Below are 17,225 nucleotides of genomic sequence, written 5' to 3' on the forward strand. Positions count from 1 at the left end.
GCAAGAACAATTCAAATATCTCAGGATTTTAGGATTACATGTTTACATTTGTAATTCCATAATGTAACGTTAATGTAATATTACAGTTTGTGATATTTTAAGGATTGTCATGTATTTTGTAAGGTTTAATGTTAAATCTAAAATCACACACACACACACACACACACACACACACACACACACACACACACACACACACACACACACACACACACACACACACACACACACACACACACACACACACACACTCACGATGCTGTATGTATGCATTCAATCTCTCAATAATTCCTTAGCTCTTCTCATAATCTCATAAATAGACTATTAATTCATTTTTTCATTCATTTATTTAGCATTCTCCTACAATAATACCCATGTACTTATATAATCGTCTCATCGAGGTGGCTTATTAGCTTCAGACAGGTTTGTACTGTGCCGTTTGTAAAAGCCTATTATAAAAAGCAGCAGATCATTTGGTTCCTCAGATTCTGGTTAATGCATTGAAAGATATATTGATTGATACATGTTAACTGCTTACCATTAGTGAATAAATGCATAGTACTGCGCTTTTGTCTGGGTGCTATTGGAGATCTTAGCGCAAAAAAGTCTTCCATCCATTCAAAACTATAAATGATAGCATAATGTTGCAATTAACATTCTCCAAACACTTCACTATAATGCACCACTGTGAATAAATTACCAGTTTTTTAATCTGTGAGATTGTCTTTTGATATTGGTTTACATTTGTTAAGCAATTAAAATAGTTCATTTGGGCCTAAACAGGGCGAAAGGATTAGAAATATTATCTGTGATGTTTCGTCATTGTTGCATTGGCCTTGCCTTGGCTTTAATTCATTACTTTGAATAGGGTTTCTTAAAGAACCAAATGTTCTCCTCAGAGTCCAATATTCCAGGATATATGGCTAGGTTTACTGGCATGTTGATCTTCAAGTATATCACAAGACCAACCCTAGACACAGCAGCATTCAAAGACATAAATCGAACTCAATTCCTTTCTTCAACTCATTCCCAAGGGAAACATTTAAAAACATATAGACACCTTCTCTTGCCACATTAACATCCTTTTGGCAGCAGATACGCTGAAACAAATCAGTGACTTGACTGTGGTTGCTAGCTGACCCCAATCCACCTGAGCTGGGTATTTACAACCAGTGAGGGGCCTGAAAGATGTGAGAGGAAGTCCATAAATAATGGCTTGGAAGTTAGTAAGGCTGCCTTTAAGCAGGGAGCTATAAACCCCTGGAGTTTAAAATCTGCAGGGTTTACTTGCTACAGTCTCGTTCTTGTTCCTGTCATTTGGTCCCTATACATTCTATATGCATACACCGAGGGTGGAATGAATTCATTGCACAACGAACATATAATATATTCTAAACTGATAGAAATGCAGATTCGAGACAGAGGTGCAATATACTGTACATTGTTTTTTGTTTGATTTCTATTCTTGTACGTATCTGATCATTCTGGAATATGTCCAAAACTGAAGTAAATCTGAAATGATGAGGTAGATATCATCATGATCTATGATCAATAGTTCCCTGAATTGGGAAAAGTATTATTTCTTTTTAAAGAAGGCAGACTAAAAAAAAGAAATTGAAATGAAAAGACCATGTGCGCCAAAAATTAAGACAAAAATCCTTCTTCTTCTATCCAAGTTGTGGCCGTAGCAGGTGAAACTAGAAATATCATATGTTTATTATTAGTAATAACAACATTATTTAAGGAAGCACAAATATACATTGACATATTTTAGTATCCATCCAGGCAAGAGGTGTGTTTGTGTCATATCTGTCCATTGTGTCTGTCTGTCTGTCTGTCTGTCTGTCTGTCTGTCTTCTGTCTATAGCAATCAGAGATATGTTTCTCGAAAAAAGAAAAAAAAATCTGTAAATACTTTAAATGACATTTCCTACAGCTAAAGTGTCTAGCAGAAGAACTCACCAGTGATTCCTGCAGAAGGACTTGGAGCTGCGAGTGTCCGTTGGCATGTGCTAGCATCAGAGGTGTGTGTCCTGAACGGTTGGTGCTTCTCATTGCTTCCTGAGCTCCAGGGCACTGTAAAAGAACACTGGCTAGATCTTTCAGCCCGTACTGTGCCGCAAAGTGTAGCAGAGTTGGGATGTCCTCCGAGGTGGATACTGCAAGTGACACCGGAGGTTTATTTTTATTATCCTGTATAATGAATGGCTAAAAATGTTTGATGATAATTAAAAAAAAAAGCATTTTACAGTAAAGTGTAAAAACAGATAGATCTAAATCGTGAGCAGATTTGAAGGCCCAAAGAAACGTGGTAGCAGAATCAAATGCATAGTCAAGAATAAAACAGAAAATTGATAGACTGTCACTGCTTTGGAAGCTATATAAAAGGTTACTTTACACCGTGGCTTTAGCTGCAGTGTCAAAGCTCTATCTCAGTGTGTAGGTGTAAGAAAGCGATGCAATATTTATCAGTAGGATTTGTCCTGCTTCATATTAGACTATATTAAACTTAATATGTAGATTATTCTGGTTAATGTTTGTTGCCTGTGCTATTTTTTTTTTTAATCCAGCTATTTTGAAACTAAACTTAATGTTTAAACAGGATGAAAATTCATTTCTTGTAGGCTGTGGTCAGCTTTTGCCCTGACTGATGACCGGCACTGCTTGCAGAAGACAGCTCAGAGGCAGCTATCGACAATCATTTGTTGGTCACAGGATCAATACCTGACTACTGATGAACTGATTACACCATCAATCAGTGTCCAATTTCTAAACCGCTCCTGGTTATTTAGGACCAGCTTTCAGTGTGTGCACTAAAACACTGGCAAGGTCAGGCACAGCATTCACAAAACACCACAGCAGCAGCCGCCATTTTAGTATTCCATAGATTTAATGGGGCAGGACAACATACTGACATGGGCTCAAATAAAATAAAGTTACAGAAGCTATCACTTGTCTATAACTGCTATATGCTACTATTTAGTGAATATTAAGACTAAGCACATAACAGGAAGTTGAAAGTACAATTAATTACAGTTATACAGTCTAGTAGTTTGTTTGGAGAGATTTTGCTGTGTTCCATACAGCAGGGGTGTTTCCTGTCACCAGCGATGCACACACATAACAGCTAATATCATTATACAGGGTTGCCAGGTTTTAGCAAACATTTCCAGCCACCTACACTCACAAACCATACTTGAAACAAGCCCATAAAATTAAAACATTGGAAAACAGAAACACTTTTTCCCTTTTTCTAAGCTTTTAAATTGAAAACAAGGTCGCTGTGGTGCAGACACATTTCTGACATAATCCAGTCCATAATCCTCCTTTCTTTCACCCACTCATTGCAATATACTGCATCTTAAATTAAAAATGGATGTGAAAATCGTAGACACACTGTCTGCATGCTGTGATCTCATTCAAATTGCTTGCTATAAACAAAGATCTTGATGGCCAAGGGGTATTTTTTGGAATATATATTATATATTATATATGTATAATATATATTTTTTAGAACAATGGCAGCTTGGTGGTGCTGGGGCGTGAACCCCAACCTTCCAGTCATTAAGTCAGAGCCTTAAACACTTGAGATATCACCACCCCACAGCTGAAGTATGGAAAAAAGTATACCCAAACTGGCCAGCATGGGAAAATCTGTGCTCACGATAGCTTAAATTTTTGCAAGAGAGGAACCTGATGTGGTCTATTGCTGGTGTAGACAATTCATCACAAGGTTAGATGTTTTGTACATTCTGAGAAGTGATTATATTAGTTATTTATCCTTACTACGAGCTTGAACCAGACCTCTCTTAACAACAAGGCCCCTATCGAACTGGCTCTCACTTTGTCTCAGTTTGAGATAATGGTGTGTATGAAAATCTAAGGAGATCAGCAGTTTTTTCCATGTTCTTTGTGCATCAAGGAATATTTTATATATTACGGCCCATTTCAATATGAGAGTTTATTCATCTAACAGATATCCTTTTTATTTGCAGTTGTAATGTAAGGCCAAAAACACCACAATATCACATTATGTGCTATCTTCTAAGAGTTCAGCACAGAGGAAGATTTAAGAGAATGTACGTTACTAAGAACCAAAGGTCAAATTAAATGACACGCATTCCCTAATCAGACTGTTATTGCTTTCAGACGCCATATCAATAAAGTGGAGCGAAGCTGGTAAGTGAATGTGTATGAATGTGTATGTGCGTACAAATGTAAAAGAGAAACAGTGGTTTAAAATACGTAAGAAAGGCATTCATAGCAACTGATACACATGAAGCTTGAAATTCCAAGCAATCAGATTTCAAAAAAGCAGAAATGAGTGATAGGGGATATGTGGGGTCATATGACATTTACGAGCTCAGGTGTATAAGGGCGACTGCGTCGATAGCAGATACAGCAGCTATGATTTGTTCTCTGCAAATGAGATAGGGTTGTTCAGAGTTTATCAATTTATCATTTTTAAATGATGGTCTTTTAAATGATGGTAAATGATCTGCCCTTCCAATTTGCATTCTCTAGCAGAACCAGAGATGTGGTTAATTCTGTGTAACTGGTGCATGGTATGTTCTGTAAAACTCATGTCAACTTGACTTTTTCCTTAGAAATGATGATCTGTGAAATGACATGCTTGTCATTTCCAACCCTGCCAATAAGTTGCTTTTCAGTTTTACTTGGAAGCGAGATTGCCTTCTGCTGCATTTAATTAAAATCTCAAAACTAGCATTTCCAGTCTAGCTTGACAGTTGACCTCATTATATATCATAACATACCAATCACTGTAAATTAAAGTGTGTTTTAGTGCTCTGGGCCAATAGAATGTACCTATCTGAGACGGATGTGATTCCTTGATAATTTATTCATGAACAGAATGAGAAATGAGGAACCTGTAGATGCAAGGCAAGGACTGGGGAAAGCTGCTTCTAGCTACATATCAGTTCTGACTTCTGTTGAATTGAGTTGTGGTCAGCATTCATGAGTAATTCAGACCCAGAGAATCATTCACCTCTAGCCAGAGTCTGATCAGTCTGCAGTCCTTGGAAACCTCCAGTAGGCATCTTCTTCACCACACATGCTGCTAGAATGTGATCCAGCTTTTCTGAGGAGGATGACTGAAAAGCCTGAATCAAATACAGTACATGTAAACCAATAAACATAAATCTTAAGAATTTCATCTTGCTTTTTTCTTAAATCTCTTATTTAAGGTATTTACAGAGCTTTGACACCGACATTGGCGTGCTAGACATATTTCAGGTGGGAAAGTTATTTAAATGACATATGATCAAAATAAACATACCCAGACCTGCTTAAACCTAGATATATACTTAACATAACAATGCATTTAAAAAATTCCAGAATGGTGTTTGATATCTGTATTTTACCTGCAACATACTGTGTCTGTGGTGTTTGCTTAATCAAGCCTCTTATCATTAGAGTCTAATGTCTTTCATCCTGATCGTGTACCTGACACATGAAGTTCATCGGGTCTGCAGCCTGCTTGAGCAAGCGGGAAATCTCCCCCATAGTGTTGTAGTATTGTAGGTGTGTGCTTCCCTTCACTACGTCTCCACAGTAGAGCGTTACAGCCACATTTCCAGCAGGAAATTCTGTAACATGCAATTAGCATAATCTTGACCAAAACAAACCTTTGTGCATTGTGAATTTTCTCTGTTTATAGAGCTGACAGAAGTTACTGTTATTTCCTTTTTGCCAAAGTTTAGGATGAGAAAAATGATTCTTTCGTTAGGCTCCAGTATGAATTTTCTAGGGAGGATGATGACAAACTTAGTATCACTTTATTGACCATAGTGGACCGAATGTATGCTTTACGAGAGAGAGAGAGAGAGAGAGAGAGAGAGAGAGAGAGAGAGAGAGAGAGAGAGAGAGAGAGAGAGAGAGAGAGAGAGAGAGAGAGAGAGAGAGAGAGAGAGAGAGAGAGAGAGAGAGAGAGAGAACAGAAACCGAACTTCACCATGAATACATTTTTTTGTTTATTTTATCCACAACCACATGAGTTCAGATATAGCTACATTCTCCAGAGAAAAAGTGGAAATGTTTAGGATAAATCTTTACCTGCAGCAGTCACACTGAGAGCGCTCTCATTCCAGTTTTTTGGCTTTACTCTCACTTTCTGCTTGCTCCCACAGAACTCCACTTCCAAGTCTTTACTAGCTATGGCCTGCCGCAGGAGAAGGAAAACCTCCCCAGGATTCTGTGAAGAGGGAGATCAAGGCATGAACTGTACAATGTTGTATTCATTTAGAGTTATAGTAAGAACCTTTACATTACAATCAAACAGTTTAAACATTTATTGCTTACTAGTTCATCTTTATCGATTACTGTCATATTCAATTTTTTCAAGATTTCTGTCCTGTTGTGTATGTCCCCCTTTGTCTGGGCCCTTCATCTATTTTTTGGATTTATTTGTCCACCACATCCCACAAAAGCTAAATGAGAATGAGAGTGAGACCTGACATTGAGATTCTGAGTCCGTCCTCTAACCATCACAGTTTGGTCCTTGTCAAAGTATCTCAGATACTTATGCTTGCCCATTTTTCCTGCTTTGAACACATTAGCTTCAAGACATAACTAATCACATTCTGCCTAATATAACATAGTAACGAGATAATCCTTGTTATTTACTTCACCTCTTTTTCACATCAGTGGTTTTAATATTATGGCTAATACAGTAGTTCCTGTATATGAAGTAATAAAACACTTTGAGAACACAGCAAAATATATTTCATTATATTCCAACAACAGCTTTCGAAGTGTTTCATTTATTTCATTCCAGCTATTTGGATTTATCATTGCAACCAGCAGACTTCAGAATCGAAATCTGCTGCTTGCAATGTCACTGGTCACAACAAGAACTAAACTTCTTCTTCTTTCCCTAAATGAAATGATTCAAATAGCTTCTTACATGTTTCAGGCATACAAATTAGTAATAAGATGACCCATGTTCCCATTGGTACCACTTGTGTGGAGATCTACAACTGTGCTGACTCTTTACTATACTAATATTATATCAATGTCTCCTTAGACATCATGTCATCACATCAATTTCTTTATTATCAGTCTTTATTAATTAAATTAAATATGTCCTATTTTAGTCGTGACAACAGGAATGACAGCTCATTAGATCGAGCACATTAATAGAAACCCGTGATTCGCCTTGAAGCCAGCACTACTGTCAATGTTGTAGTTGTTAGTGCTAATTGTTGTCGTTGTCAATGTTAAGGAAAATTAATCGACACCTTCTGAGAATTTACCAGCATTGTCTGGATTATTACAAGACTTTGATGTCACTCTGAGAAAACATTCCTGAGACATGCTGTACTATTACAGGAAAAAGACTTGAAAGCTGCACTTATATATCATCTACCTATATATGATTTTATTATTTCCCCATAGCAACTCAGTCATTATGAATACTTAATAAAATCATACTCCATCTAGTTTGGATATGTTTGGTCTGTAGCTAGTAATAATGCTGTTTATCATTTCACTGTGTTGCTCTATCCCGAAGCATTCCATTAAATATTTTTCTTTTGAATTCTTTTGAGAAATTCATTTGTTTTTATCTTTTTTTATGAAATGTAGTTAAATAGTGATGCACACCTCACAAGGAACATGAGTGGGCAGGACTAGAAGAGAGGATCTGGCACCAGCAGAATGTCTTCTGTCCAGTTTTGGTTCCGGAGTAATTCTCGTGTCTCCTGACATCTGTTCACCTGAGACCAAATAAAAGTGAAATCCTAAAAATGTATTCATAGTATATTAAACCATTTGCATGAATACGTGTAGTTCATCATCTCGTGAGTGTTTATCATCAATAATTATTGTTATCGTTGTAGTTAGCTTTTCTAATCCTATTTTGACTAGCAGCCATTTTCCCAAGCAGGAAATTAGGATTTGCATATTGAGTGATAAAGCTGGTTCTGATGTAGAAGAAAAGCTCTGAGTTTGCATATGATTTGCCACTGGACCAAACACACCGACTCCTAATAACAGTTACTGGTCATATCTTCCTGTGTGGAAGATCCTGGGTCATTATAAATACTATATCTCTACAAATCTTTATTGATATTCATATTTTTTAATAATCATCCAAATCGTTTAGTTCTCATGGTTAAATAGAACATTAATTATTATGGAAAGGCTAGTACAAGCTAGTACAAAAAAAAATAAGGATAATGAGGAATCTACATCAGGCTAGGAAATTTGCATTAGGTATGGTAATACAGTCTGTGACAAAATAAGGATTGAAACAAAATGGTCTCTAGTGTTAGATTTTTTTATAATGTGGAAATGATATAGTGATTATTGCTCTGCAGAGTTGTGGCTTATCCTGCAAAGTGAACACCAACAAAACTGTTATTATGAATAAATAGTGCGAGCTGTCAGACTGATCAGAGCAGCACACAGTGTTCTCATGGAGACAGTCGACGGACTAGGCAGGTTTTATAATGGTAAAATGGAGCTGTCTGTTTGTTTGGAGCTGCTGAGAGACTGCAGAGGACAATATCTAATCAACATGCTTCATTGTTTGGTAGATATTTGGCTAAATCTACTTTCAATGCAAATACCTAGCTTTTTTTTAAGGACTCAATACTACAATACTACAGTTTCACTGAAGCATAATGATGCTATCACTTTCATTTTATGGGTTGTTCTTTTTTGGTGTGTGTGTGTGTGTGTGTGTGTGTGTGTGTGTGTGTGTGTGTGTGTGTGTGTGTGTGTGTGTGTGTGTGTGTGTGTGTTATGTATAATTTCTTTTTTATTTGAATGATTTGTTTTTGATTTGTTTACTTTATATTCTCCCTTACTGCAATAGAATTTATTCTAATACACAGTGACAGCTGAACACACTGAATACCATGTTTCATGTCATTTGTTTTTTTCTCATATCGATATTTGCACACTAAGTTTGACTTACAGTACCTGACCCCGTATTGTGTGTATTACCTGAATGTATACTGTGCTTGATTTGGGTGTTCAAGAGGCATGTAGTATGTGTGGGAGAGAAAAAGAGCGAGGGAGAGTGATGTGTGACTGTGTGAAAGCACAAAAAAGAATGGAAAGAATGGAAATGTCAATGACAATGGTTATGTCCTAACTTTTCCTGAGAGGTGGACCTGCTGTTCATGAAAAACATTGAGTGGAGCTGCATTATGAAAGTACATATTAGGAGCGATTCTGTACAAAACACAATAAACACAACTGTATTTAAATTTCAACAAACTGTTTTCATTCCATATGCTGAGCTAGATAGATAGATAGATAGATAGATAGATAGATAGATAGATAGATAGATAGATAGATAGATAGATAGATAGATAGATAGATAGATAGATAGATAGATAGTGTGGCTGGTTGTGAAATACAGTACAATCCATTTTGAAGAAAAACACACTGTTTAGCTTACCATTAATCTGGCAACCCTGCCTTTTATTTTTAATTCCCTGGACATTCCCTGAGCTAATATACCCTGGTATGTATAATATTTGGGGCTATTAGAGATGAGGGTTTAAAGTGACCAACAATTCTTAAAAGCATATTGGCACTGTAAAAGATTTTAAGAGTTTTTCTTTTTTATATATAACCAATATATAATTGAAAGAAAGAAAGTAAAATAGGATGTTTTTTTTTTATTTATTTGGAACGTGGATATCAGGGAAGGAAGTAGATTAGTTCGGAGTTTCCTCATTATTAGCTGCACCTGCTCATCATTAACAAGCTCATTAACACTTGTATACATAAAGCTTAGTGTGTGTTTATGCTTTTGTTATCTGTTACTCTGTTACTGTAATGCACAAGCTTAATTCATTGACATTTCGTGCATTTTCTCTATTTATTTTCTATTGCAAGTTTCTACCATATTTTCCTATTATTGTATTATTATTGTATCTTATTTATATTTTCATGTCAAGGACAGTCTTAAAAAGCATTTCGCTACGTATCGTATTGTGTATGATTGTGTACGTGACAAATAAAATTTGAATTTGAATATTTTTCTTTGTTATTAATTGAGTGTGACTCAAATCATCTATGTCCTATACATGTATCTGTATTCTCTGAGAATGTTCATACGGTTCATAAACTTCTACTATAGTATGAAAATGATCAATGGTGTAATGTGCCACAACAAGTTGCTAATAAAATAATATGTTTTTGTATTAATTGAAAAAACAATGTAGTATATTCTTTGCTCTGGAACAAGAAACACATTAGCTCCAGTTGTCCTCTTATCCTGTTACCAAGAAACCATGGAACTCTTTATAATGAAGACATTTCCATGTTCTTCATGAAAATTTAAGGAAGCTCTGATTGGTACAAAGCGCTGCCTCTGAAAATCCACTGGAAAAAAATGCTAAACCATCTTTACACATTGACTTATATGGCACATACACCACAGAGTACCTGTATAACTTGTTACTATAGAAACTATATCATTTTAGCACAAGTGCATTTGCCTTCCAGCTTGAAGTAATGTCAGAGCTGCTGCTGCTAACATTAATCTACACCTTCAAACATATTTGAGCATTACACATTGGACATTGAGCAGTTTTGTGCTCTAATGTTGTATATATATGTGTGTGTGTGTGTGTGTGTGTGTGTGTGTGTGTGTGTGTGTGTGTGTGTGTGTGTGTGTGTGTGTGTGTGTTAGGAAATAATCAAGCATATACTAATCTCTGAGTCAGATAAGAATAACCAGTAGTAACCAGTATATATAATAACAATAGTATAAATAACCAGTGATAATAATAATTCTAACTACTAATGATAAGTATTGGTTATTTGTTAATTCATTGTGATAGATAATACCTTAGAGTCTAACTACAGCCCACAAGACACCACTCATAGGATGGTTTATAAAAAAAAAAACTTTGAAACTTTTTCATTGTAATTTTGATCAATGTTTTAAACTCATGGTATCTTAAGTATGTAACCTAGTGAACCAGCATTAATGTATCAAATGATAGAGATTTAAACACATATGTACATCGCTCTGGATAAGGAAGTCTGCTAAATGCTGTAAATGTAAATGTAAATATAAATGTATGGACAAACATGGCCACCAAAGGTAACAACTGATCACCATCACCTGGACTCAATTACAAAGTCACACTCAATATCTCTTTTTTGGTTTGTGCTATTATTCCAGTCAGTGCCAAGCCTTGTATTGTGGCATATGCTCTCTGGTATTTTGATCTAGTTCTGTTTTTATTTCTTATTATTGCTCTTTGCTGTGCCAGGTTCATGCTTTTTACACATCACCTGACCATTACTTGTTTTCTGACCAGGTTAACTCAACTCAAGTTTTAGGCTTTTTAAGAAGCAACTCAGAAAAAGTTTTTTTTAGATTCAATTTGTACAGGATTCATTGAGGAAAATATGATTCTTTTATTAGTATGAAATATAACATAATATATACATTATAAAATGGGTGATGATCTCTCAAGCGGTTGATCCACTCATCATTAATGATGCATGACTATGCATTGAGTTGAGTGCAGAGGAAAAAGTGGAGTTTAGAAATATTTTCAAAATGCTCAAAACTAATATTAATGGTTATTCACATTAGAGATGTAAATTAGACATTAGAAATTAATTATTTCCTGATGTTAAATTGATCATTGTGAACCTATTAGTTAAGTATTAATATATGCATACTTCTAGACTTTAGAGTACAGCCTTACTGGGAATTTTTACTTATTAAACTTTGCATTTGACACTGATGAAGTGTATTCATTAATGGTATGGAACAGTGTGTAAATGCCATAATTACTGTATTTGCATAGATGGACTAATGTTATTGAAGCACACATTGCCCACAGTGTCTGTCAAGGTGCTATTGTTTATTGAAAATGCTTCTTATCATATCCTGTCTATAGTGAAATAAAATATCGAACACTAAAATGCTATAGTAGAATACAAACATACAATGATGTGCAGTTTTTAATAACGTTTTTGAAAAAGAGGTGCTGCTTACCAACTGGTATTTTTCATGTGGATTATATATTGTTAGGGATGGTAATTGGCTTGTCAGTGCACAGTGTGGATAATGAAGATTCAAACGTGGAAAATCTCTCTCTCTCTCTCCCTCTCTCTCTCTCTTTCTCTCTCTCTTTCTCACTCAACTCCCCTCCCCACTCACACTGCTCTGTAATTACAGTCCTCAGGATCACCGATCATGCTGGCAGAATGTAAACCTGATTAAGTTCCCCTAACACTGCTTAACCTGCTGCGCCAAGTTATTTAGCACAGCTAGACTTCTGCATTGGAGGCTGATGCTTCCTTCAGCTGGGAAAGAATGCAATTTACTGGCGGTCTTTAGAGTAATTCTCTTTATTTTTTTTATTAAATCTGACTTCCTCACCTTGTCTGAGCCACTCTATTATTTGTAAACTTGGGCATGCTCTTTGCACATGGTCTGCTTCAGATAAGCCAGTAAGGTTAATCATTGTTAACACCTTTTCCTCCTCAAAATGTATTTTTCTCTCATGATGAACGATCACAATCCTTCTTCCTAGGCTGCCTTACCCTTTTTATCACTCACCCTTTGTTATGTCAGGAAGAGCTGCCATTATTAACCATAGACTTGCTTATAGACTCCCAGCAACTTCTCAGAACCAGTCATCAATTCCTCACCCTTTGACTCCATAAATATTTGTTTATTTACCTTTGTGAATTATGTCGAGCACAGCTGAGCAGTACTCCTTTGCATCATGCTCACTCGAGATCTGCAGACATTCTTCACCCTTCAGAGGAATGAGTTCTAGGAGGGGATCCAGGCTTTCGACACCACACAGCAGCACCACGACACATGCCTCGGGCCTCAGCACACGTGCTAAGAAAAAGCGGTACATTTGGCACATGCCTTCCAGCATACCCCGCGACAGGATGAGCAGTTTGCACTTGTAGCAATTCAGCTCCAGAAAGTTGTCTTGCCGACTGGATGCAATGTTGTAGCAACATATACCTGACCCTGGAACAGATTTTGCCAGGATGGAGCGCATGTATGAGGCCCACTGCTCTGCCTCCTGCTCAAAGATGATTAGCAGCTCTTTCCCTAGAGCAAGAAGAGGAGAGGGTACGGGAGATTAAGGCCACAATGTACTGTACGCTCAGTGGTGTGACAAAGTACGGCCAAAAGTATGTAAGTTTGTTTACACCTGACCATACATTAAACCCTTCAAACCGCCCATTTCAGCTTTTGCTAATATTTCAGCGTTTGCTACTATAATCAGTTCCAAACTTCTTGATATGTTTACCTTTAGATTATTAAGTGTGGCTGTTGGGATGTTCTCATTCAGCCACAACAGCATTAGAGATGGTGGGTGAGGAGGTCTGGATTGCAGTCAGCATTCCAGTTCATTCCAAAGGTGTTCTCAAATTCTTCCAAACCAACCTTTTTAAACCATATTATTGTGCCTCATAGCATTAGTGAGATCAGACACTGATGGCAGATAAGGAAGCCTGGTGCTTTGTTCCATTGCAGCAAGGCAAACAGTGGGGTTGACTTCAGGGCTCTGTGTAGGCAACTTGGGCAAACCATGCCTTTATTGACCTCACTTTGTACACAGGAGTATTATGATGCTGGAACTGGAATGGCAATTATAGTTTAGAAAATTGTAATGCTACAGAATACTAAAGCATTCTAGTTTATGCGTTTCCAACTTTGTGGCAAATGTTTGGGCAACAAATGTCTTTGTTGCCATGGGGCCATAAACATGTAGTTTATGTAGAATAATTTGTAGACCTCAAGCTATTATTATAGTGTTCTGTAGTAAGTCACTAGAATATTCTCTGTGCTCCAGGTACACTATAGCATACTAAAGCAAGCGCTTAAAAACGAAATTACTACAGTATTAATGCTATCTGTGTGTATGTTAAAGTGTATTTTATAATAGTTTTGTAGTGGTATGAATAGTGGTCAGGTTTTAACATAAAATGTATTCAAATACTTTAAAAGGTATGATTATTCTGATAACATTCATCCTTTTTTTTTTTTCGATTTTGTAGCATTAATACTCCACAACTTTTGAAAAAATACCCAATCTTTTTATTATAGTCAGAATGGCCAACTGGGTGTTGACATTGGAAGGAAAAAAGAAAACTTGTAAATCATACTAAAGGTGAAAGTTGCTGACTATTAGAGACTCTATGTAGTGTAGCAACATCAATTAGCATTATCCCCCTCCTCAGCGTTTAAAATGTGATTTATGAAGAGGATGTTTATGCTGCTTGTTTTACTTATGAAGATGTATTTCCTTATCATGAAAAATAGGTAGCGTTCTCCACTAATACTCTACGACAACACACAATCAGCAAAGACTTTATACTACTTTGTATATTACATCCTAATTTTTTACTAATGTTCTAACACTGTATACATACATACAATCATTTTCACTAACACATCAGTTGTATTTTAAAATTTATAATTTAAGCATGGGTGAAAGTTTGAAGAAATAAAAAGGGTTGTAGCTCACCTGTTTTGCTCATCTTTCTGTCTAGACGACAAGTGACACTGCGATATACACACACAGGTCCTTTGTGTTAATATCTGGTAACAGACTAGGAGTCGGTGCGTCACAGGGATGTGTGATCTGTGAAGGCAGGTTATGACCACAGTTTCCCTGTTTATAGTTATAATCCTCGCGCACACACACACACACACACACACACACACACACACACACACACACACACACACACACAAACCAAAAAAGAACAACCCATAAAATGAAAGTGATAGCATCACACACCACAATCCTAGTCTCCACTCAGATGTTTGTTGTGATATTGTATGTTATTGTATATCCCAAAAAAAGTTATTTCTATCTATCCTAATTATTGAGCTGAAGTTTCCCAAAAAAAGTGCATTGTAAATAAGGAACATTCTCGATGTTGATACTAAATGGTTTCATATTAAATTAGTGCATATCACAGATTGGATTTAATTCCACGCTATGCTATTAAACATCTTTTTGACTGTGTTTCTGCTTAAGAATATAATTAATGCACATTGTAGACTACATTCCAATATTCTGTTTAATGCAGTCTTACATTTTACAATAGGTGTGTTTTGTAACTCTAGCTTGTTCTGCTATGTAAAACTCAGACATAACAGTATGTCATTGACTATTGTTTCCACATGGTGCACTCTCTGAGTTCCACAGAAAGGTAACTGTTAAAGGCCTTTGATAAAGATGTACATTGTCTGTAACCTTAAGTTACATAAGTGGAACAGTCTAGGCTATTTCAACATATATCAAGCACCACTTAACCTTTATAACAACATATCTTTTCATTGTAGAAAAGTTACCAGATGCACTGTAAAACAAATATCATGCTAACTAAAAAACCCTAAAAGATTATTGACTGCGATGTTTGGTCTAACGTTTAATTATGACCTTAACACTGCAGTGCTTTTTCTAGTTTTCCTCTTAACAATGAAAGAGGTTTGGGCCAAAACAAAAAAATGAACATCCATTCATCCGTATTAAAAATGGCTAACACATTTGAATAATGCTATAGGCTTTGTGAGTTTTAGTAATAGCGAATAGATTCAAAGTAGATTGCAATAGTGATTTGACAAAATACAATCACCCAGAATGCAGTATAGCAGTTTGTTCTCATTCCTGACATGGACAGTATCCACTCCATAACACATAAATCCTTTCGTTTATAGCATTTGGCAGATGCCTTTTTCCACAGTTACAAAACATACATTATATACAATTGAAGGTAAAGGACTGCTCAGGGGCCCAGCAGTGGCAGCTTGGTGGACCTGGGATTTGAGCTCACAACCTTCCATCTGGTAGGCCAACACATTTACCACTAGGCTACCACCAAATCCCCCCATTCATGCCCCCCTCCCCACCCCACCCCCACCTCAAATCATACAATATACATGTCGTACAAAAGAAATAGTTCTAATAGACTCTTACACTCTTAGAATTTTACAATTTGCCTTTGCTTGCTAAAATGTATTAATTATTAATGTATTAAATAAACATTTATCACATATACACTAAAATGTATGAGTAAACTTTAAACTATCACTATGCAAGTAAACCAATCATGTTTTAATTGTCTTTTTTGATGTTCTTTCTTGTGAAGCATGGAGCAGGAGGATCCCTGTATGAGTGGACCTCTCAGCACTTGTTACATTTCCCATTACAACTTCAACATTACTTGACCACTTAGGTGCAAGAATAACTAAATGGGAAGTGAGCGCTCTGCCCTCACCATTGTGCAAATCTAGAAGGTGAGAAAATCAATGAAATATCGACTTAAATTTATAGCCCTTTTAACAAGGACATTGCAGCTCTGCAGATATCTGGATGAGAAAGATCCCAGATCTCTTTACCACTGTATGGATGGAATGGATAGATGGAATTCAGAGTTCTTCAGTGGTCCTTACATTAACCAGATATGAATCCATTAGAACACCTTTATAATATGGTAGAACAGGAGATTCACAACAAAAAAGCAGATCAGAAAATTCTGCATGAATTTTGAAATTCTGTAAATTCTGAATTCTGTAAATTCTGTAATCATATCAAAAGAGACCAGAATTTGACCAGAAGAACTGTTTCCTAGATGTTGTGGACTCCATGGCACAAAGAACTAAGGCTGTTTTAAGAGAAAAGAGAGGCTCTATCCTGTAATAGTATAGTATTCCTAATAACGTGTCCTATGAGCTCTGGTACTGTATAGGACTCTGACCCAATTGCTGCTATGTATAAGGATTCACTATTATTAGGGTTTTATTTGTAAAAACTTAGTAACTTTGTACAAATGAGTTTCTTCTTCTTCTTCTTCTTCTTCTTCTTCTTCTTCTTCTTCTTCTTCTTCTTCTTCTTCTTATTCTCTTATTAAGCAAGCCACAGTACTGCATCAATGGCTGTAAGGCTATTTAATTTTATTTAATGCGTCACTCATTACTTTTTTCTTTTTTTTTGTTTGCTTCATTAAGAGTCATATAATATACAAGTAATTAGTATTCAAAACATTCCTCTTGGAATATTGAAAAAGGGTTATCACTTGATATAAGCCATCTGAAGTTTGTGACCATTTATATTATTTAAAATTATAGCTCAGCAATCCACTCTGATTGGTGTACTGTGGGTCATCTTACTATGTTCCTGTATCCTACATGTACACACCTTCATGTGGTAATTGAGGACAACAACCCCAATCAATACACA

General features: G+C 36.2%; 1 protein-coding gene across 2 annotated transcripts in view; it reads right to left on the reverse strand.

The window, feature by feature from the left end:
- LOC113657357 (B-cell scaffold protein with ankyrin repeats) overlaps positions 1 to 14,644 on the reverse strand; it is a 34,648-nt gene extending 20,004 nt beyond the window's left edge. Inside the window, exons 1-7 of one of the 2 annotated variants that reach the window (XM_027169080.2) lie at positions 14,502 to 14,644; positions 12,689 to 13,078; positions 7,624 to 7,736; positions 6,076 to 6,214; positions 5,467 to 5,609; positions 5,009 to 5,123; positions 1,963 to 2,159 (exon numbers count right to left, since the gene is read on the reverse strand). In XM_027169080.2, the coding sequence (XP_027024881.1) occupies positions 1,963 to 2,159; positions 5,009 to 5,123; positions 5,467 to 5,609; positions 6,076 to 6,214; positions 7,624 to 7,736; positions 12,689 to 13,078; positions 14,502 to 14,514 (1,110 nt within the window). In that variant the 5' untranslated portion in view covers positions 14,515 to 14,644. Of the gene's footprint in view, positions 1 to 1,962; positions 2,160 to 5,008; positions 5,124 to 5,466; positions 5,610 to 6,075; positions 6,215 to 7,623; positions 7,737 to 12,688; positions 13,079 to 13,280; positions 13,583 to 14,501 lie in introns of those variants that run through there. The other variant, XM_047801788.1, reaches the window with a different exon arrangement.
- Positions 14,645 to 17,225: the final 2,581 nt, after the last annotated feature.

The sequence above is a fragment of the Tachysurus fulvidraco genome, chromosome 1 (genome assembly GCF_022655615.1).
Source record: "Tachysurus fulvidraco isolate hzauxx_2018 chromosome 1, HZAU_PFXX_2.0, whole genome shotgun sequence".
In the NCBI taxonomy this organism is placed as follows: Eukaryota; Metazoa; Chordata; class Actinopteri; order Siluriformes; family Bagridae; genus Tachysurus; species Tachysurus fulvidraco.